This window comes from Kogia breviceps, chromosome 8 (assembly GCF_026419965.1).
Source record: "Kogia breviceps isolate mKogBre1 chromosome 8, mKogBre1 haplotype 1, whole genome shotgun sequence".
Classification (NCBI taxonomy): Eukaryota; Metazoa; Chordata; class Mammalia; order Artiodactyla; family Physeteridae; genus Kogia; species Kogia breviceps.
The window spans coordinates 22,787,075-22,809,044 of record NC_081317.1 but is presented as its reverse complement, the minus strand read 5'-3'; the positions used below and the strand labels follow the sequence as shown (position 1 = coordinate 22,809,044).

At 39.8% G+C, this 21,970-nt stretch overlaps 1 protein-coding gene across 1 annotated transcript in view; it reads right to left on the bottom strand.

Annotated features, from left to right (window-relative positions):
- SVEP1 (sushi, von Willebrand factor type A, EGF and pentraxin domain containing 1) overlaps nucleotides 1-21,970 on the bottom strand; it is a 193,390-nt gene that overhangs the window by 40,834 nt on the left and 130,586 nt on the right. Inside the window, exons 28-36 of the mRNA XM_059072281.2 lie at nucleotides 19,141-19,265; nucleotides 18,043-18,166; nucleotides 17,092-17,262; nucleotides 15,863-16,036; nucleotides 15,285-15,404; nucleotides 13,089-13,265; nucleotides 12,779-12,863; nucleotides 11,754-11,945; nucleotides 9,942-10,109 (exon numbers count right to left, since the gene is read on the bottom strand). Coding sequence (XP_058928264.1) covers nucleotides 9,942-10,109; nucleotides 11,754-11,945; nucleotides 12,779-12,863; nucleotides 13,089-13,265; nucleotides 15,285-15,404; nucleotides 15,863-16,036; nucleotides 17,092-17,262; nucleotides 18,043-18,166; nucleotides 19,141-19,265 — 1,336 coding nt within the window. The remainder of the gene's footprint in view (nucleotides 1-9,941; nucleotides 10,110-11,753; nucleotides 11,946-12,778; nucleotides 12,864-13,088; nucleotides 13,266-15,284; nucleotides 15,405-15,862; nucleotides 16,037-17,091; nucleotides 17,263-18,042; nucleotides 18,167-19,140; nucleotides 19,266-21,970) is intronic.

The following is a 21,970-nucleotide window of genomic DNA, read 5'->3' as shown; positions in this document are numbered from 1 at the left end:
GTTTTGTAGTTTCAGTGTACAGATTTTTCACATCCTTGGTTTAATCTATTTTTTATACAGCAGCTTTTTATGAGTTATCTATTTTATACATATTAGTGTACATATGTCAATCCCAATCCCCAATTCATCCCCACCACCCTGCCAGCTTCCCCCCCTTGGTGTCCATAGGTTTGTTCTCTACATCTGTGCCTCTATTTCTGCCTTGCAAACCGGTTCATCTGTACCATTTTTCTAGATTGCTCACATATGCGTTAATATACGATATTTGTTTTTCCCTTTCTGACTTACTTTACTCTGTATGACAGATTCTAGGTCCATCCACCTCACTGCAAATAACTCAGTTTCGTTCCTTTTTATGACTGAGTAATATTCCATTGTATATATGTACCACATCTTCTTTATCCATTCGTTTGTCGATGGGCATTTAGGATGCTTCCTATAGAGGCTCTTGATGTTTTATATTTTTATAGCACAATTTACATCCTTTGCACACTTTGAACCATGCATCATTATTTTCATGCGGTCCTTTGATATTGCTACCATATTTCATTGGCTGAAGTTTATAGACATCACCTGAGACATCCCTGATTTATTAGGATCCATTGTGCCATCTATAGAGTGCTTCCTTTAGTTAACGGGACTGGCTGCTTTGAGGCAGAAGCCTCTGCCTCCAGAATCTTCCTTATTCCTCAAAGCCTCTTGAGGACACAAGAACAGAGTTTTGTAATCTGGCAGCACTTTGTTAGGCCTCTGACCCCTGATCTGCTGGAAAATCTCCACCAATGACTCTTCCCTAATGGAAAATCACAGCAAAAAGCTCTTCTGTAATATAATGGAAGATTACCACTAAATATATGTATTTTGAATAAAAGAATTTAAAGAATGCATTTTCAAAACTATCCATACTTTCCTAGAACTGACACCATCTCTTTCTCTGACTTAAGAACTTGACTTTTCTTTATGATTCTCAATCAACATTTAGTTCTTCATTAGGCAATTAGGCCATGCTATGTGCTAGAATCCCTTCCCTAGTGTACAAGGCAATGTCAGTGCATGTCCTTTGTGTCCCAGATGAAATAGCTTTTGAGGGGAGTCGTGAAAGAAGCAGGAAAGGAAGAAAAGTAACAGGAGCAAAGAAATGGGAGTGTGATATAGCTGGGGACTTCTGGGGACTTACAAACAGTTAGGAATGGCCTATGAACATCTGGAAAAGGAAGCAGTGGTCACTAGGATCTTGTGTGTTTTTGACAGTTATGATGGTTAATGGGTGAAGATGTGGCAGGCACAGATTAACTGGAAATGGTTTTTGACAGTTCCTTTGACAAGGATTCTCATAAGATTTTAGCAGAAGAAATGCTGCTAGAACAGAAAGATATTTAAGTGGTTTATTAACTGGATGACCCAAAGAGTATTGGTTAATAGAAGTAAGCTAGTTCGGTGTTACGTATCTTCTGAATGTCACAAAACTCTGTCCTTAGCCCATCAGTTTGTAAGCAACACAAAACAGTAGGGTGAAGGATAAGGGTTTTAACAGGGCAGTTCAATGTTTCTAATCTTACTGGGTAATATTTAACGAAGATAAAATGGGAGGTCCTGTATATAGATAATAAAGAAAAACTGCACAAAGGGAAACCTGGCTTAGTGACAGCCAATGTGAAAGACTTTAGTTTCCTCGAATGAGTTGAATGAGTCAATGGTGACATCCTTAAAAGGGTTACTGCATCTTTAGAAACTCATTTATCCAGAAAGAGAAGAAGAGAAATGAAATAAATTGTTATGTTTCAAGTATCACGAGCTAGTCCCTAGACTTGGTGTCTTTCTCTCTCTTGCAGTTACATTCTAATTTGCACATTCAGGTCTGGGTATCACAATTCAAAAAGGGCTATAGACCTATTGGAATAGGCTCAGAGGAGAGTGACTCTGAGAGTGAACAGACTTGGAATTATGTCCATTAATGAGAAAGAGAAAGGCAGATTTGAGGTTGAGCTGGCTGAAACGTCTGTCTCCCTACACCTTCACACTTCCAAAGCTGCAATCTTGGCATCTTAACCAGAGTGTAGGATCATTTTTTAGCCATGGAAATGTTATGAAGGGGCTGGGATCCCTTACTGAAACCTCTCAATTAGCTCTAATGATCCATTTGTAGAACCTTGGGGCCAAGCTATCAATACTTGAATGACTGGCATTTCAGAGGAGCAGAGGAATTTACACTGAGTGGTTTCAAAAATAAATAAATAAAGCTAGTGCTTTAGACTAGATAGCATATTCAGTGAAGATGGGGACAGAGGCTTATCAAAAATAACTGTCTTCTGAAACATATATATCAGTTAGTCTTTTAAGATGCTAAAGAAGGATATATTCTCTGAATGCCAAAAACAAAGAGGAATTAATTTCTAGTTATTGCCTAGATAGAACTATAACTGGTCTCTGATCAAACTGCCACACCATTTCATTATGTTAGAAGTCTAAATGAGTGTTAAGATTTCTGGAAGACATATTTCACCTGCTTATGTAAAAGAATCACTTAAAAATGATAAAGTTTTATACAGATGATAAGATACATCCTATATATGTTGGCTACTAAAACAGGAAAAATTGGAATTGGTATAAATCTAAAACATTGAAATATTTAATTTTACTCTGCGTGACCTTTTGTATTCTCATTCAAGAGATATTGGGGACACCCTCGCAGTCTGTTATTAAAAATCAGGCCACATGTATTATAAAACAAGCTGTTTTCCTCCATAGTTCCAAGGAAAATTGTCCCATCGATATTACAGTGATGTCACAGAATGACACATTTTAGGATACACTGGCTGTAATACATTATCATACTTCTGGAATGATAACAAAAAATCCTTTGAAAATGGGCAGAGTAATCTCCAGATGCAATTTTCAGTGATTTGATTCATGGAGTGAACGCCTACTAACGGGCATGGGCCTGGGAAGCTTTGTGAGAAGGCTCCCCCGTGGGTTATTAGCTCTTCTCTTCTGAGAAAAAGAACCTTAAAAGAATCTTAAAAGAGCAGCATACTAGATATTTAAAGGGCTGTAATTTAATAAGAGCAATAGAAAGTATAAATCTATATCAGTAATTAGTTCTGTTTTCAATTGAAAAGATTACAAAAATGTTATCGTAGTATATTCAGTAATTGCATTTAAAAGTCTATATTTGAGAAGACTCAAAAGGGAAACATTCTATCAGGATGTTAGGATGTCAATGACCCTTCCTTCCTACTGAGTTTCTCACCAAGAGAGTATACATGAGGATGAAACGGCAAATGGGAAACAAGTGACCATTTTATTAATTGAGGCAAAAAGCTGAAAAACGCCAGTGTAATGTTTTGATAAAAGGTGAATTCAGAAGGCCAATTTCAGGGCAGGAGACAGAAATCAGACTTATTCCTTTTCTTCTCTGACATTCTTCTTACTACTCCAGTCTCCTAAAGTCTCTGCTCTTCTATCCTAATCTTGAGAGAGTGTCTTCTTTTCTTAACCCAAGGAAAGGCCCATGCAAAGCACAACACCAATAAGAGAAGACAAAAATACTGAGACCAAAACAAGAATGTGTGTATGTGCACCCAATAAACAGGAGTGGGTAGCTTAAACGGTGTGTAGGTCAGTGGTCTGTGTTAGGCAGCCCCAAGGGAGAAGAGGGAATTGAGAGGGCTAGGGAGGGAAATAGGCCCTAACATTCTTATCAGGCCAACAGCATCTTAGGAAGTGGAAGGAGACAGCAGGATGCCAAAGCCATTACACAAAAGCCATGACATGAACACAGTGATTCCATCCTGGAATAGAACAGACATAATGCATGTTGACCTATGCTAATCAATCCCTTGGTGGGGAGAGATAGAAAAGGAGTGAAAAGAGAGAGGACAAGCACTGACTTCTAGTTCTGGCTATAATATTGTCTGAACACCCTCCCTATATAACACTTGATGAAATACAACAGAAATTATTTTAAATGCATAGCTTAGCTGACCAGAAAGGAAATCTCCATGTGCCAGAAATGAAGAGGAAATTAAAAACAGAAAAGTAAGCCTGTGAATGAATGCTATGGTTGCCCTTGGATTGGACAGGAAAGGGGAAATAAAGAGTAATAGCTGAGTCTCTGGCAAGAATCTATGTCCTAGAGGATATTCACCAGAAAAATTCCACCTAGAGGCCTAGTGAGATGACAAGTGAGATCTCTGTATTTGCTGGGAATCTGGCTGGAAAAACAAAGTCCTGGCTAAGGTAGCAGAAGCCAGGACTGCACGTCATGTGGACTTGAGGGTAGGGTTTATACCACTCATTTTGTACGGAAAGCCTTTGAACTGATAAATAAATGTAAAATTAGGTTTTTGGATGGTGATACTCCTGGGGCACCGAGAAGAAAAAATAATCCTTATACTCAGACCATTAGAGGACTGTCACAGATCAAACAAGTCCCAAACACTATAAGGACAGAATCTGAAATTACAAAATACATGCACGGGCTTCCCTGGTGGTGCAGTGGTTGAGAGCCTGCCTGCCGATGCAGGGGACACAAGTTCGTGTCCCGGTCCAGGAAGATCCCACATGCCACGAAGCGGCTGGGCCCGTGAGCCATGGCTACTGAACCTGAGCGTCTGGAGCCTGTGCTGCACAACAGGAGAGGCCACAACAGTGAGAGGCCCGCGTAATGCAAAAAACAAAAAACAGAAAAAACAACAAACAAAAAAAACCACACATGCATGCTTTCCATCATGAATGGGTCAGTAGACAGAACAGACAGCAAGATGAGGGCACCAATAAATTGAGATAATAGAAAAAGTTGTCTAAAATCTAAAAAAAAATAAATATGTTCAAATAATGAAGGACAAAACCCCTTAAAATCCTATTTAAAAAGAAGAGACTATGTAAAAATAAATAGTTGAAAAATAAACAAAGAGAAATCCTAAAAATAAAAATATAGAAAATAAAAATTCAAAAAAAAGGGGACATGTTTCAAAAGCAGATTATAGATAGTAGAAAGGAAAATTAGTGAACTGGAAGATATATGTGAGGAAATTATCCAAATGCAAACCAAGTTTTTAAAGAGATGGAAAATGTGACAGGTTAATAAATATGTAAAGTAGAAATAAAAGCTCCAATATTTATCTAATAAAACTTAGAGAAATAGAGAAAAGTGAAAGTTAAGAAGAAAGAATATTTAAAGTGAAAATAGCTTATTCTAAAATTGGTGAAAGATACAAATTCTCAGATGTAAGAAGTACAATGAGCCCTGAACAAGATGAATGGCAATTAATACAACTTTAGTCATACCATAGAGAAAAACCAAAACAACAAAGACAAATTTAAAAAATAAATAAAGGGAAAACACATTATTTATAAAGGAACAACAATTCAAGCAGTTTCTCAACCTCAGCACTACTGACATTTTGGACCAGACAATTCTTTGTTGTGGGGGTCTGTCCTATGCATTGTAGGATGTTTTAGCAGCATCCTCAGACTCTATTCACTAGTTCCTATAGCACCTTTCCCTCAACAGGGACAACCAAAAACGTCTTCAGACATTGTCAAATGTTCCTGGAGGGCAATATTGCCCCTGGTTGAGGGCTATTAAATTAGACTCATGGAATCCTCATTAAAAACACTAGAAGTCATAGGGCAATGGAAATATCTTTCAAAAATGTTTATGGAAGCAAACTATTAATGTAGACTTGTATACCCAGTTAAACTATAATTCAAGAGCAAGGGTAAAATACTATTATTTTCAGACAAAGATTGTGTAGCATACTGACTCTTGCCAAAAGAAAGATATAAAGGATGTACTTCAGGAAGTAGAAGCATTAAACCCAAAGGAAGGAGTGGGACAGAAAAAGCAATTCATAAAAATGAATGCTTTTTATGAAAGATTCATAAAAATATTAGTAAATCTAAATAAGCATTGAGTATATTTTAAAAAATGACTAATTTGGAAAGTTGTAAAATAAGAGGGAAGTAAAATGTAGATAGTGATAAGACATTTAAGATGAGAGGGGTGACAGAAACAAATATTTTCTAAGATCTTTGAGTTGTTCAGCAGAAAGGCAAAGAAATTGAGTATGATCTCAGAGTAGGAAAAACTTCTTAAATTTGACACATACAAAAAAACAAACTCTAGGGCTTCCTTGGTTGCGCGGTGGTTGGGAGTCCGCCTACCGATGCAGGGGACGCGGGTTCGTGCCCCAGTCTGGGAGGATACCGCGTGCCGCGGAGCGGCTGGGCCCGTGGGCCGTGGCCACTGGGACTGCACGTCTGGAGCCTGTGCTCCACGGCGGGAGAGGCCACAGCAGTGAGAGGCTCGCGTACGGAAAACAAAACAAAACAAAAAAAACTCTAAAGGAAACAATTGATAAATATTAAGGATTATCTAGTATAAAATTAAAAATATGCATGCCTCATGACCCAACAATTCTCACTTTTGGTGTCTAGGCCAGAGGTATTCTTCCTTCTATGGACTGGGAGATGTGCAAGGATGTTTACTTCAGCACTGCTGTATCATCAAATAAAGTGGAAATCAATTAACCCTCTACCAGCAGCGAAATGGGTAACTTAGAGATTGCTCATTCTGACAAGGAAGCACTATACAGCAGTTAAAATGAATTCTGTTGGGCTTCCCTGGTGGCGCAGTGATTGAGAGTCCACCTGCTGATGCAGGGGACACGGGTTCGTGCCCCGGTCCAGGAAGATCCCACATGCTGCAGAGCGGCTGGGCCTGTGAGCCATGGCCGCGGAGCCTGCACGTCCGGAGCCTGTGCTCCACAACGGGAGAGGCCACAACAGTGAGAGGCTCGCGTATTGCAAAAAAAAAAAAAAAAAAAAATTCTGTTGATTTACATTTATCAACAAAGGCAAAAAACAAGACGTTAAATGAAAATCAAGCTTCAAAAGGATACTCAGAGTATGAAACAATGTACACGAAAATTAAAACATTTAAATCAACAGAATATTTGTTTATGAGGACATACATATGTAACACAGAAAAAAATGCACATTTACTTTTAGAAGAGTGAGAAAGTGATGAGAATGGCTTCTAGTTATTTTTGTAATATTGTATTTCTTTTTTTTTTTTCTTTGTGGTACACGGGCCTCTCACTGTTGTGGCCTCTCCCGTTGCGGAGCACAGGCTCTGGACCCACAGGCTCAGCGGCCGTGGCTCACGGACCCAGCCGCTCCGCCGCATGTGGGATCTTCCCAGACCAGGGCACGAACCCGTGTCCCCTGCATCAGCAGGCAGACTCTCAACAACTGCGCCCCCAGGGAAGCCCTGTATTTCTTTTATAAAGAGAGATCTACAATAACTATGGAAAGAATTTAATATGTACTTTTATCTCAGCAGTGGATACACAGGTAATTTTAAATAAAGATTAATTTGGTTTTGTGCTCTTTTGTGTATTTAAATGTTTCATTAGGCATTTGTCCAGAAAAAAGGAATAACACAGAGCTCTCCAGTCTGGCCACCCTCATAACACTCTAAGAGTAAGTGTATGTAAAGGGGCAAAGTATTCTTCCTCTCACCAACATTTTTACTTTCAGAAAAATGAAACTATCTCGTAATAGCTATTGATATTTTTCTTTTAGGAAAAAAACATGAGTGGTAGTGATTTGTGACCATGTGTACTTTCTATTAATTTGACTAAGTACTTAAGATAGTTTCCCCTATATTATTAAAACATCATCACTTTACATAACAATAATGATGACACAGAAAATATTAATAAAGCCACATTTATATAGTACCTCCATGAACTATAAATCACTTTTATAAAAATGGCCTCATACCCCTTAACAGCTATATGACTGAGGTGACAGATTTGGTTTCCATCTTTTCAAAGAGAAGAAAGCTCCCACAGAGTGTCTATTTGCTTAGAGAAGAAGAGATCTCTACGATAACGTGGCCCAACACCTTCATGTTTTAACTATAAAGTGGGAATAATATATCTTCTTCAAAATCCCCCTCTTTGCTGAAGGGAGCACATGAGATAATTCACAGGAATGTCCTCTGAAGAATGTAACACCCTCTATGAACGCAGGGATTTGTTGTGATTTTCATTATTGTCTTTATTGTTTCTTTTAACAAACCGTTTTTGTATAATATGTAGACTTAACATTAGGCAGATATAGAACTCTTCTTATTATATAAGTGAATGATTTATAGAGAAAAAAAGAAAAATGGGAATTTTTATAAGAGCATGATCTTTAAAAGTATACGAGGGCTTCCCTGGTGGCGCAGTGGTTGAGAGTCTGCCTGCCGATGCAGGGGACGTGGGTTCATGCCCGGATCCGGGAGGATCCCACATGCCGCGGAGCGGCTGGGCCCGTGAGCCATGGCCGCTGAGCCTCTGCGCCACACAACGGGAGAGGCCATAACAGTGAGAGGCCCGCGTATCGCAAAAAAAAAAAAAAAAAAAAAAAAAAAAAGTATAGAAAAGAAAAAATTCTAGCAGGAGATATAGTAAAGTATCATTTATCTTTGGGCAATTTTTAAAAATATATTTTTATTTTCTAGTTTTATATGGTGATAACACATTACTTCTTAATCAGAAAAAAACCCAAAAGTTGTCAATATCTAGTTATTATTTGGAACATTTATATCGATAAGGTTTCACAAACATTTAAATGACGAATCTTAAATAGTTCTATGTAGTTCGTTACGAAGCAATTTTTAAATGAGTCAATCCACAGGGGAGAGATGGGGCCATCAAAAGCTAATTCCTACACTGATACAACATTGTAAAGCAACTATACTTCAACAAAATAAATTTTAAAAAGCTAATTCTTACACTGACATTTTAATATTCAAGATTTCTTTTCTCACTTAAGAAGGTGTTAAGATCTGGGATTTCTGTCAGTTATTTACGTGAGTGTTTGACTCTCAAGAGCTTTTTGCAAGAAAATATTGTTGCCACCTGCTGGTGGCCTGTATTAGTGGAACGGTCTTCTAACTAGGTGAGAACAACTTCAACTTTCATGTTACTTTCATGAAACTGTGTCCTCTCTTCTGTCCTAACATCATAATAGTGGCACAGCTGGTTGAGTTATTATTTTCTGGCTAGTCCATGCAATACATCATTTTACTCCTCACAATATCCATAAGGAGTATCCACCTTTAATGAACTCATAGAAGCAGAGAGAGATTATACCATTTTCCCCAGGCTGCACAGGGAGTGAATGATAGAAGCTGAGACACAAACCCAGGAAATGGCAGCCCTTCTGCTGCCACGCGTTCCAACTGTGTGAAAAGCATCTGTGGTAAATCTGGAGTGTGAAAGTTAGAAACTATTACTGGTGAAAACATTTACTGAGGAAGCACGGAAAAAAAATGAGCAATGAAATGCCAGTCAGATGCTCTGGGATTTAATCACCCCTCAATTCTTTACTGCCTGCCTGAGACCCTAAGCAGATCACCATCCCAGAGGGAGCCTCTCCTTTCTCTGTGTCTTACACGGTTTTTGTGAGGATAAAATGAGACAATGAGTATGAAAGCACTTTGTAATCTGTTCCTGTTTTTTTACATTTTCTCTCTGAATTAAATGAGAGCATTAAACATTTAAAAATCTGAAATTTTAATATTTTTTTCATGCAGATGTGGCATCTTTATGTTGTGACCTATGTCTTGCGTTTGGGTTGGCAGAGGATAAGTACACAAATGCCTATTTAAATATGCTTTTTGTATCTTTAATTAAAGTACAGAGATACTTTCCACTGCATTGCCCAATGTCCATTATTCAAGGCCTAATTTGATAAATTACTCTAATTCCAGGAAAACACTATTTCCACAGGGGAATATGCTCCCTTTCTGTTGTAAGAAAAGAACATAAAGCTCTCTTTGGCTTTGGCTGCCAGGAAATTTAATTTAGTATTCAATGGTGCCCATCTGCGGTTGGGCCCATCCTCTCCCAAAATTACTTTCCTTCATTGGGTTTACTCACCCTTCTTTGCAAGTGTAAGTGACAGTGTTCCCAAAAGTGAAGTTACTCCCGGTGGTGACAGCATCTTTGATGGCCGGTGGCTCTCCACAGAAGACGAGATGGCAGGTAGGTGGCGCTCTGTCCCAGCTGCCTGAGGCCGAGCATTCGATGACCAAAGGGCCCTGCAAGCTACAAGAAAGAATGGTGCCACCTCTTTTGTTGGCTATTTACTTATTGCTCTGGAGGTGAACTAGGAAGGACTTAGGAGAGAATAGGGGACACTTGAGGAATTTTAATACATAAAGTTTCTTCCCATTTTATTGCTTTATATAAAAACAACGGAAATCTGGGACTTCCCTGGCAGTCCAGTGGTTAAGACACCGTGCTTCCGCTGCAGGGGGCACAGGTTCAATCCCTGGTCGGGGAACTAAGATCCCATATGGCGTGTGGCAATCAATCAATCACTTTTTTTTTTTTTTAAAGGGAAATCTCAGCTGGCTATAGATTCATTTTTAACTAGGAGTAGGTTAAAACAACATAACTGGGGTGCAAAATAAAATGGTTCAATGTGCTCATTGGTGCTGCTGTGATTAGCAGATTACTTGGATGAGAAGGGGGTAACATGCTGGTTAGGATCCAGTGATGAGGAAGACAGACACCCAGGAAGTCCGGGTAATTGAGGTCAGAGGGCACTGCCCTTGCCATTAGCCTGGGCATCTGAACAGTGTTGCTCATCACTCTGACCTCTGGTCTTCCTTTGAATTTAAAAACCTCACAGGCCTATGGCATGGCTTGTCCACCTTCACTTGCCAACCAGCTTTTGATTGTACAACTCACTCCATTTTCCGTTCACTTGATCTGTTTCATGTCAGATCCTGTTGGCCAAGTTTTTGATCACAGCCCGACTCTTGATTGTCCCCTCTTTTTGCTTTGTTTTGTTTTTATTTATTTTATTTTTGGCCGTGTTGAGTCTTTGTTGCTGTGTGCGGGCTTTCTCTAGTTGCGGCGAGCGGGAGCTACTCTACGTTACGGTGCGTGGGCTTCTCATTGCTGTGGCTTCTCTTGTTGCAGAGCACGGGCTCTAGGTGCGTGGGCTTCCGCAGTTGTGGCTCGCAGGCTCAGTAGTTGTGGCACACAGGCTTAGTTGCCCTGTGGCATGTGGGATCTTCCCGGACCAGGGCTTGAACCTGTGTCCCCTGCATTGGCAGGCAGATTCTTAATCACTGCACCACCAGGGAAGCCCCCCCCCTTTTTTTAAAGATTTTTTTGATGTGGACCATTTAAAAAAACTTTATTGAATTTGCTACAATATTAACAAATTCCTTAGTGTCTTGACCAGGGATTGAACCTGCACCCACGGCACTGGAAGGTGAAGTCTTAACTACAGGACCACCAGAGATATTGTCCCTTCTTTTTGAACACACACACAAACCCCCCATTAATCAAATTAACCTCTCAACAGTATTCAAGACCCTGGTCCTTATCTTGACATGATTTTTACAACATCCTATGCAATATTTCGTCTGCCAAAATATCCATCACTAAAGCATTTTATTAGGTGTTGTGTTATGCTTCATAAACATTTTTTGCTTTCCTGTTTAATGTCTGAATGTTTATAACATTGAATTAGAGGAGCCAGAGTCAAAATTAGATGGAATATTTCCCTGGGCATTTACTATAGGCTGAGCCTCAAGAAGCACACACATTTGAGAATCTCTTTTACATTTAAAAACTTGTATTTCAAGCCAGCCAGTCACATGCAAGTGAAACCCACTGAGTAAATAATGAGGAACAGGGTACTGTAGGAAGCTTGGCTGGTGTCTAGGACTGTACCTGTATCCATTCTCACACGAATACGATGCAGTAGAAAGATAGGTAAGCCCACTCAAAATATATTTCCCATTATTTATGTCTTCGGGGCTGGAACACTTGACCAGTTCACACAAGGGAGGAGAATGACTCCAAGAACTGCTAGCAAGACAGGATGATTCTTTCTCACCCTCCAGAGTATATCCTTTATTACACCTAATGAAGATACAAGAAAACGACAGAATAGAATGTCTTATTTTGCATAAGTTTATCTGTGCCAAAACTTCCAAAAAGATCAAGAATTTACACATATGGTTAGAGCACTTTTTTTTCCTACTGAAATAATGCTTTGAAAAAATTTTTTCAAGGTTGACTACTATGCATCTTGCTCACAGGGATCCTGCTGGGTGATACATAGAAGGACGGATTTAGGATTTGGCTTGTCTCCTGTTTGTGTCATGGATTAGTCGCTGCAAACAGAAAATTCTTTTTTTAGAATTTACTTTATTGTAGTTGATTTACAATGTTGTGTCAACTTCTGCTGTACAGCACAGTGATTCAGTTATACATATGTATATACATACCCTTTTTCATATTCTTTTCCATCATGGTTTATCATAGGATATTGAATATAGATCTCTGTGCTATACAGTAAGACCTTGTTGTTTATCCATTCTCTATATAATAGTTTGCATCGACTATCCCAAACTCCCAATCCTTGCCTCCCCACCCGCCCTCCCCTTGGCAACCACAAGTCTGTTTTCTAGGTCTGTGAGTCTGTTTCTGGCAAACAGAAAATTCTTGGTTTGAAAGTGGACCTGTCTCAAATGAGTCTCTAGGATGCCATGCAAGAAGGCCCTGCAAGCTAATGAATATTTTTGGCTATAAGCTGGAGCTCTGGATCCAAACCCAAACACGTAATTCAATTAATTCCATATTAATTTGAAAGCATCCTCCGGGATTACTCTTTGTCTTTTCTTCCAGTATTCTATCACTACCAGCATGTCATCCACAAACTCTACAATGTAGTGTTAATCTCAGACACTCACCTGTATATTACTTTACTGCCATAGGTAAATGCTGATCCATCAATGCCACCATTTTCTGGGATAGCTGGTGCACCACAGGAAACGGCTTAAGGGAGGAAAACCAAAAGGCATTGGTTTTCTTAGCCAGTGTGTGTAAAAATCTCTAAAAGCTCAAGGGCAGCTCTAGGTTTTTGGTCACATTTAAATAAAAGCCCACTATTGGGCTTTAAATACAAAGAATACTGAGACAACATAACACTTGGCATTTCTCCACCTTGGCTTTCTAGAATTGCCAAACACCATAAACATGGGGGAAATTTACTCAACATACGTTCACAATACGGTATTAGATGACTCCATTCTCCAGACTCCAAACATGTTATTTTGGCTACTCCCATCAGCTGGTGTCCTTCATCACATGAAAATGTGACTTCAGCACCCACAGTATAAATCTCCCCGGAAGAGTGGCCATTTTCTGGATTTCCTGGAGCCTTGCATTTTATAGGTTCTTGAAAGAGAGAAACAGTTTTTGTGGGTCAATAGGTGGCTTTCACAGAGCCATGCAAGGTCTCATAGCAAAAGAATTCCACTACAGTAAAGGTACCAGTTAAATCCCGAGGAGAAAAAAAAAGCTTTTGAAGGGAAAGGCATGAAGTCCAGGGACACACTAGCTGATCAGACCGCAACATACATTTAATAGGCATTTTAAAAACAGTATATTTTGAAACAGCAATGTATAAGAAAAAGAAACTAAATTTATCAGTCCCCAAAGGAAGCTGTTTATCAAGGAAGTAGTGGTGGTGCCTGGGCATGGCTCATAAGGGCTTCAGCTCTTCCTCCTTCTCCCAACCTCATACCCACTTTTTTTTTTTTGGTGGTACGCGGGCCTCTCACTGCTGCGGCCTCTCCCGTTGCGGAGCACAGGCTCTGGACGCGCAGGCGCAGCGGCCATGGCTCACGGGCCCAGCCGCTCTGCGGCACGTGGGATCTTCCCGCACCGGGGCACGAACCCGCGTCCCCTGCATCGGCAGGCGGACTCTCAACCACTGCGCCACCAGGGAAGCCCCATACCCACTTTTTAAGAGCAATGGGCCTTCTCTCAAGCTGATGTGAAGGCTGTCCCAAAGCACATTTAGGAGATGTTCCCAGCTGCCCCTTCCAAACAGCCTACAGATCCTAAGCCTCCTATGTGTAGATCTGGGGTCAGTCACTACTTCTAGGAAAGGCAAAAAGTTAAAGGCAGATTTAGGGCTAGCTGAACAATAGGAGTGACTAAATACTTAAATTCTCAAAAGGGAAGATATATTGATTTAATCTTTCTGAAGATCCTTTTGGCTTATAAGCCAAGGACCTTAACTGAAACCCTTGCAAAAAGTAAAAGCAATCATAAGATTGGTTTTGAGAATTCCTCTTTAATTTCTGTCTAATTGTTTTCTGGTAGTTGCTTTCTCATAACTAATGTAGAAAGATATATATGGGTTATCACAAAACAGAGATGTGTAAGGCAGGATTGTCTATATTTTTTCAATGGTATAATTCTGTGTGCCTGAGACAGAGGAAAGATATTGAAGGTAAAGAAGTGATGAAGCATCCTATTTGCTCTGATTGAGGCAGTAGAGGCCATTGCTTATATGTCTAAATCCACTCTATTATTCTTCTATTATGTAGGTATTTCTTCAACAGTCTGGTGATAAAGTTGGCTCTCAGTTTTGTTTTTCAGAAATTGGGAAGTTAGCAAAAGCACAATGCTAGTTTAAAGCACCTTTAATTGTTGCTTATGTATCATTAAAAATTTTTTTAATTGAAGTACAGTTGATTTACAATGCTGTGTTAGTTTTAGACGTACAGCAAATTGATTCACTTATACATATATATATCCATTCTTTTTCAGATTCTTTTCCATTATAGGTTATTACAAGATATTGAATACAGTTCCCTGTGGGTCCTTGTTACTTATCTATTTTATATACAGCAGTGTGTATCTGTTAATCCCAAACTCCCAATTTATCCCTCCCTCTGCTTTCCCCTTTGGTAACCATAAGTTTGTTTTCTATGTCTGTGAGTCTATTTCTGTTTTGTAAATAAGTTCATTTGTAACATTTTTTAAGATTCCACATATAAGTAATACAATATAATATTTGTCTTTCTCTGCTTATGTATCTTTTTTTTTTCTTTTTCTTTTTTTTTTTTGCGGTACGCGGGCCTCTCACTGCTATGGCCTCTCCCGTTGCGGAGCACAGGCTCTGGACCCGCAGGCTCAGCAGCCATGGCTCACAGGCCCAGCTGCTCCGCGGCATGTGGGATCTTCCCGGACCGGGGCACGAACCCATGTCCCCTGCATCGGCAGGCGGACTCTCAACCACTGCGCCACCAGGGAAGCCCTATGTATCCTTTTAAAGGTGGTTTTTCTTTTCCATCTCCCCTTTGAAGTTAAAAATTTGTCTTACTTTTAAATAACATACATTTACAATATATACTTGAATTAAAAAATGGAAACAGACTTCCCAATTACACAGAGCCTAGTTACCTGCACAGTTTTTACCATCTCCTGTGTAGGGTGGGATACATGAGCAGATGTAGGATCCATTTGTATTCAGGCAGGAAGCGTGCTCGCTACAATCTGACCCAACTGCACATTCATCAACATCTAAAATGAAGACAGTTTACAGATAGTAAAGTTGATGGATTTGTCTTATGTAGCAAACATTTGTTTTTACTTTTCAATAATTACATATCATTTAATGCATCACACTATATATTGATATATACTGTTATGAAATTTAGATATGATAGTCATAATCACACTGCAGATCCACAATCAGAGCTATTATTTCCCCAGTTTATAGGTGAATAAGTAGAAGAACAGAAATAAATATTCTTAACATTGAGGCTGGTAAAAATTTAAAACATGTTTGGCATGTCTATGGATAGCTGCTTTGTCACTATGGCTTGCCCAGAGCTCACTAGGATGAGATGAAATGAACAAAGGCATGCCATAAAAGCCTCAGGAATTTGGGATAATTGTCTCCCACAGAGTTAATGTACACAGTAATTAAATGCATGCAGTAATTAAATGCACACAGTAATTGTCAAGATTTATCTCACCAAGACACGATGGTGAAATGCCATTCCAGCTCCCATTATCCGTACAGAACATCCTTGAATCACCCAACAGATAGTAGCCATTGTTGCACTGGTAGGTCACTGTGCTGCCAGCATGGAAGTCCTCGGCTGAATAAAAGCCATTCTCCAAAGGGGGTGGCACCCCACAGCTAATGCCTGTAATGTGACAACTACATTAGAAGCAACATACTCAATGAACGTTTTACTTATATTTATTTATTTATTTTTAATAAATTTATTTATTTTATTTCTGGCTGCACTGGGTCTTCATTGCTGCGTGCGGGCTTTCTCTAGTTGAGGCGAGTGGGGGCTACTCTGTTGCGGTGCGCGGGCTTCTCAACGTGGTGGCTTCTCTTGTTGCAGAGCACGGGCTCTAGGCGCGTGGGCTCGGTAGTTGTGGCACGTGGCCTCAGTAGTTGTGGCTTGTGGGCTCTAGAGTGCAGGCTCAGTAGTTGTGGCGCAAGGGCTTAGTTGATCTGCGGCATGTGGGATCTTCCCGGACCAGGGCTCAAACCCGTGTCCCCTGCATTGGCAGGCGGATTCTCAACCACTGCGCCACCAGGGAAATCCCATTTTACTTATATTAAACTTATATCTACTATAGCAGTCCTGCTTCCACCCAACCCTCTCACTTTATATCTCCCTACCTTGCTTTAGTTTTCTTCAGAGCCTTTATTTCTGGCCTTGCTGTTCTTATTTACTATAAATAAATAATATTATATTTACTTGTTACTTTCTGCCTCTCCTACTACAACGTAAACTCCAGAAGAAGAGAGACTTTTTTCCCCAACTGCTGCATCTCCAGAACTTAGCTCAGTGTGTAGCACACACTCACACTAGGTACTTTCAAAACTGCTGAATAAATGAATAACTGGGTGCATCCAACTTAAGAGATCTACCCCTGTTTTCCCACCCAGCAGTGACCCATCTCCCTTTGGGCTCCAGCCCTCACACCTGTCTTTCCCTCCATCCAGTTCCTTGGGTCACCTGGGTGCCTTCACAGGTGGTGGGCTCTTTGGATCCTCATCTCCCACCCCCCTCATGGTGCCCAGCACACTTCATTACACAAGGGAAGTAGTCAGTGAATATCTGCTATATTGGCTACTATGCATATGCAGTATTTCACTTTTATCTAGCATTCCTGACAAGTGTTCTTAGGGTTCCAGCATTTTTCAAGAGCTACTGAAACGCCTTCAATGAAGGCAGCTCACGTTCACAGAGAGGCAGTGGCTGTGTCCACTGTCCTTGATTCAGGCAATACTGCACGGGGTTCCCGACCATCTGGAAGCCTGGATCACAGAACAGACTGATTCTGGAGCCTGGCTTTACGTCTCCTGATGCAGTTCGCAGGTGAGGTACTGATCCTTCTAAAGGTGGGCAATCTGAGGGCAGAGAATGCAGGTTCAGAGCTTGTCAGTAACACAGTGACAGCACCACCAGGTTAAGGGTTTCAAATCATATGTTGTACCAGCGTTTGAGCGCCACTCTATTGATATTAAAACAAGACGACATGTAACCAGATCACTGGCAGGCAAAATTTCCGGGAAAAAAAAAACTATTGGAGTCAACAAACAACGTTCCCTCTTCCAGCAGAAGTCTGCTGAATATTTTTTAAGGAAAAAAATAGTATTTTAGAATTAACAAAATGTTCTTATGACTTATCAAAAACCATGAATTCTAGGATACCTTCAGAAACTTGTTGAAATACACTGAATTTTAGGAGGCATTTTTGATCATTCAGGGTTTGACTATTCAGTATGTGGATCGTAACATCCATTTCTTTTCTCTCTGTGCCACCTGCCCCTAGATGACAGCTAGGAAGTACAGAGCCGAGAGAGTACCCCATCTCAAACAGGAGGATGGGCCTTCGGAGGGCATTTAAAAAACTAACTATATCTCTCCTGTCATCCTATTTTCCTTATCTTATTTTACCTTTGTTTAAGTTTCCTGCACAATTATTTTGTACCCTGTTACTCAGAATGTATTTAACTATTAAAAAATTATAGATCCTTCAGATGAAGGTAGGGTAAAATGAATTACTAGGTAAACAATAAACTGACAGACATATACTATTTGACCAATAGAGAATCAAATGTCTCCTTTTGCTAGAAAATCCCAGAGTAGTCAAGAGACAGCAGAGTCTATAGAAGAAGGAAACTAACCAGAACAGAATAAGCTCTTGGAATTGATCTTCACTCTCCCCACAATTCCTGACAGGAAATCCGGCCAGGCTAGCACATTTCCTTTACTGAGCTCCTCTGGGCACGAGGAAGCCAGCGATTTCACCTGAAAGTTTAAAAACACATCTTTAGATAAACCTCACTTTTTTCAGGAAGACAGAGTTATTATATCTCCTACTGAAACCCTCCACAGAAGTGTGGAGGGCGGTGGTGGGAAGCAGACTTTTGGATGTAGATTTCAGGGGCAAAGGAAAATTATCTTCCTTCCCTCTCTCTCCTCCATCCCCATCATCCCTTTTCCCAAATATTTCATTGTAACTGGAATTCTGAAATTCTTCCTATAGAATTTCTCATCTAAAACTTTGCAGTGTGTTCAGGTGTTATAGGGGCTCTCCCTTTCCAGTCTCCTGTCTTCTATCTCTCATCTGGAGTTGAGAAAGCTGAGGTTTAGGCAAGTTCTGCCCCTATAATAATAAGAGCAAACATTTATCAGGCTCTTACTCTGTGCCAAACAGTGTCTCAATCTTACATGCAGGATTTTGTTCCATCCTGCCAAAACTCCACTATGCAGTTCTATTTGTTTGTCTTTCATAGATTAGAAAACTGAAGCTTACAGAGATGGGGTAACACGTTCAAAGTCATCAGAGTGAGTTCATGGTAAAACTCGGATTTGAACCCAGGCTATTGGACTGCAGACTGCCTTTAACCACTAGCCCAGCTGTTCCTCCCTGTGTGTAATCTTGTGCCAGCCCTAAATTTCTGCTTCTTTAGTCAGAGGGATTGGAAGTCGTTTTCTCTATGATTCTTTCTAGCTCTGAAACCACAAGATTTTATGAAACAATCATGTCCAATAAAATTGTAAAACAGCACCAAGAGATTGAAAAGGAGATTCACTGAAAGTTACTGTAGATAATCTCTGCCTGGCTTAGTCAATGACCATAATGTCAAATGATATCGGTGGTAAGTTCCAGAAACTCAGAGGTGTCAATAAGATATGGCATCGTTAGGCTGTGCAGCACATTTGTACTAGGTTTGTACCTTTGCATCTCATTACTGTCATACACTGAAAATGGAATTGACCTGCTGTGGAGACAGGACATAGTCCCAGAGGTTGAGCTGGCTTATGGAGCCCACAAAAGACTCAGCTGGGTTGAATCCCTCTCCTTTTTTGTCTTGTTCTTGCCCAAGAACTAATGCACCACCACCTAAAGAGAAAGGAGAGAAAAAAGGAGGAAAACTTGCCTGATTGTTATTTTTAAAATGCTAACTTAATGAAGGCACAGCCTATATAAATGTATCAGGGAAAGTTATTGAAAAGCTAAATTATCTACATTTGCTGCATGATTTATCAGTAAGATGAATTCAATATTTTATATACCAACTTAAAAAATGGTCAAAGAGGATTTTGAGTATTATATTGGATTTATATATATTTAACTATAAAACTAGATTTATACATATATAAGCATATAATATTTTATGTCAACAAAAAAGCTAAGTCCTATTTCACCTCCTTTGTTCTAGGAAATTACCCTCCATGACAGATTACCAGTAGCTTCTCTTCATCTTTTTATTCTTCAGTTTACAATGATTAAAGTTCTATCATCAATTCCAAGGAACATTCCAGTGGCCACCTAATTGCAAAATCCAATGGAAACTCTTCAATATTCACCTCTGGTGACTTCTCTGTACCCCGTTTCTATTAACCATTTCATTCTATTAAACTGCCCTTCCTGGCATACTTGCTGGTCTGTGTTTGCCCCTCCAGAACTACCCTCCCCCCTTCTCCACTCTGCTTTGTGACCCCAAGGCTGACACCTATGGACTACACCACCTGGTTTCCTCGGCCCTCTGGCTTCCGTTTGGCCAATGGAAAGACCAATTAGAGGTAAGAAAGTGGGATGAGAGAGAAGTTTAACTTCCTGGATACCTTTCTCCCAGGCAACAGATGGTAGGGGTTGCTTTCCTCTCTCTCACGTCATTGCTCCAGCTGGGTGATTTCTCCCCATCACTGCAGGTTTGCCTGCTTTCTGGCGACAACTCCCCATCCTTGTCAATTCATGTCTATCTCTTGTGATTTTCCATTGTTGCTAGTCATGGTGTGCTTTACTACCCCATCTTGGTTCTCAAGCATGCCCACACCTTTGAAAACAATCTCTTCATGAAACTCTTCAGTTACTCTCCTTGTGTGTTTCCTGCCAGGAGCCCGACTGATTCCACTTGGTTTCCATGACAACATCCTCTCCTGGTTCTCCTTGAGCCTTTCTGCCCATTCTCAGTCTCCCTTCTCTGCCTGCCTCTTAGACTCTGATGCGCCCAGGATTCTACCCTAGCCTCCTTTCTTCTTCCTTCAGCTATTCCTCCTATCTGACCTCACTCCTGCCAATCCATGTCTATAGAGCCCTCATTCATGATTTCCCAACCTATATCTCTTTCTTACAAAATTAATCATTAAAATTAATACATACACATAGAAGGAAATTTGAAAAAAAAAGTATAAAGAATTCCTTCTACCCAGAAACAATCATTTAACAGTTTTGTGTATTTCTTTCTAGGTTCCATATTCTTTTAATTATTTTTTTTTTAGTATGTGTGTGTGTGAGAGAGATTTTGAAACACACAACACAGGAGCCTACTACGGATTATGTTGGAAGCTTGCTTTTCTTCTTGAACATGTTCTCATTTCATGAGTTTTAATAGCTATTTTATCACGTGAATGCACAACAATCATAATTTTCATCATTAACTAACTTAACAACCACTCCTTATTGGATATTGGGGTTGTTTCCAGGTTTGGTACTAAGATAACACTGAGATAAATATATTGATATGTAGATATTTGTTCAGATCATTGATTCTTTCTTTTCGATTGATTCCTGGTAGTGAATTGTTGGTTGAGTGCAAAGGGTTTCTCTAAGGCTGTTGATGAAAGTTTCTGAATTGTTTCCCAGAAAGTCTGGATCAATTTTCACACCCTCCAGGACTCTATAAGAACATTCACCATGCTGAATCCCTGCCAAGCATATCTTACCACTAAAAAGCAACTCTCAATTTGATATAAAATGGTATCAACCTATGTTTGTAGCTGCACATATTCCTGGGATTAAATTCAAACTCAATATGCCTAAAACCAAATACAGAATCTTCCCCCACCCCTGATTCCTGCTCTGATAATTGTCCTTTCCCGAGAGAATTCCTATCTCAGCTAACAGACTCTTCAGTAAATCTGGTCACCCAAACTGCAGTCAGTCATTCACTAGGGTCTGTCAGTTGGAGCTCCGCAATATTTATGGACAGTAATTCATTCTTATTGCTATGGTCAGACAACCGTCTCCTTGGGTGGCTACTATTATAGTTCCCTTGTTTTATTTTCCTATTCCTTTAACTTACTTTTTCACTCTTCTATTAGGATGTAATTTTTTTTTTGAGATAGAAATATTCCTTTTTTTTTGAGATAGAAATATTCTTTTTTTTTACCATTAATGAAATAAATGCTCATTATGAAAATATCAGAAAAGAAGAAAGAAGAAAAAGAAAAGCCACCTGCAATCCCACCACCCAGAGAAGGGAGAGTTAAAAACAAGAATACTCTAAATTAAACACAAAAAGGAGCCACCACCCCACTTCACAGGATAATGTCACTTCCTGCAGAAACGCTCTTAATGTTTCCTTATTTACTACAGGGAACCTCCAGCCATTCCTCCTCATATGACATATGTCACAGAAGGACCTAGATAGTGCAGGCTTATTGCCAGGTACAATGCTGAGAACACTGGAACATTTAATACTTTTGCATTCCTTCAAACAAAACTCTAAATATTTGTTTAAAAGTATTTTTAGAAGAGAGTTTGAGTTCTATCAGAAAAAGGGCCTAAAAGATGGATAGCTATTAGCAGTGCCCCAGCTTGTA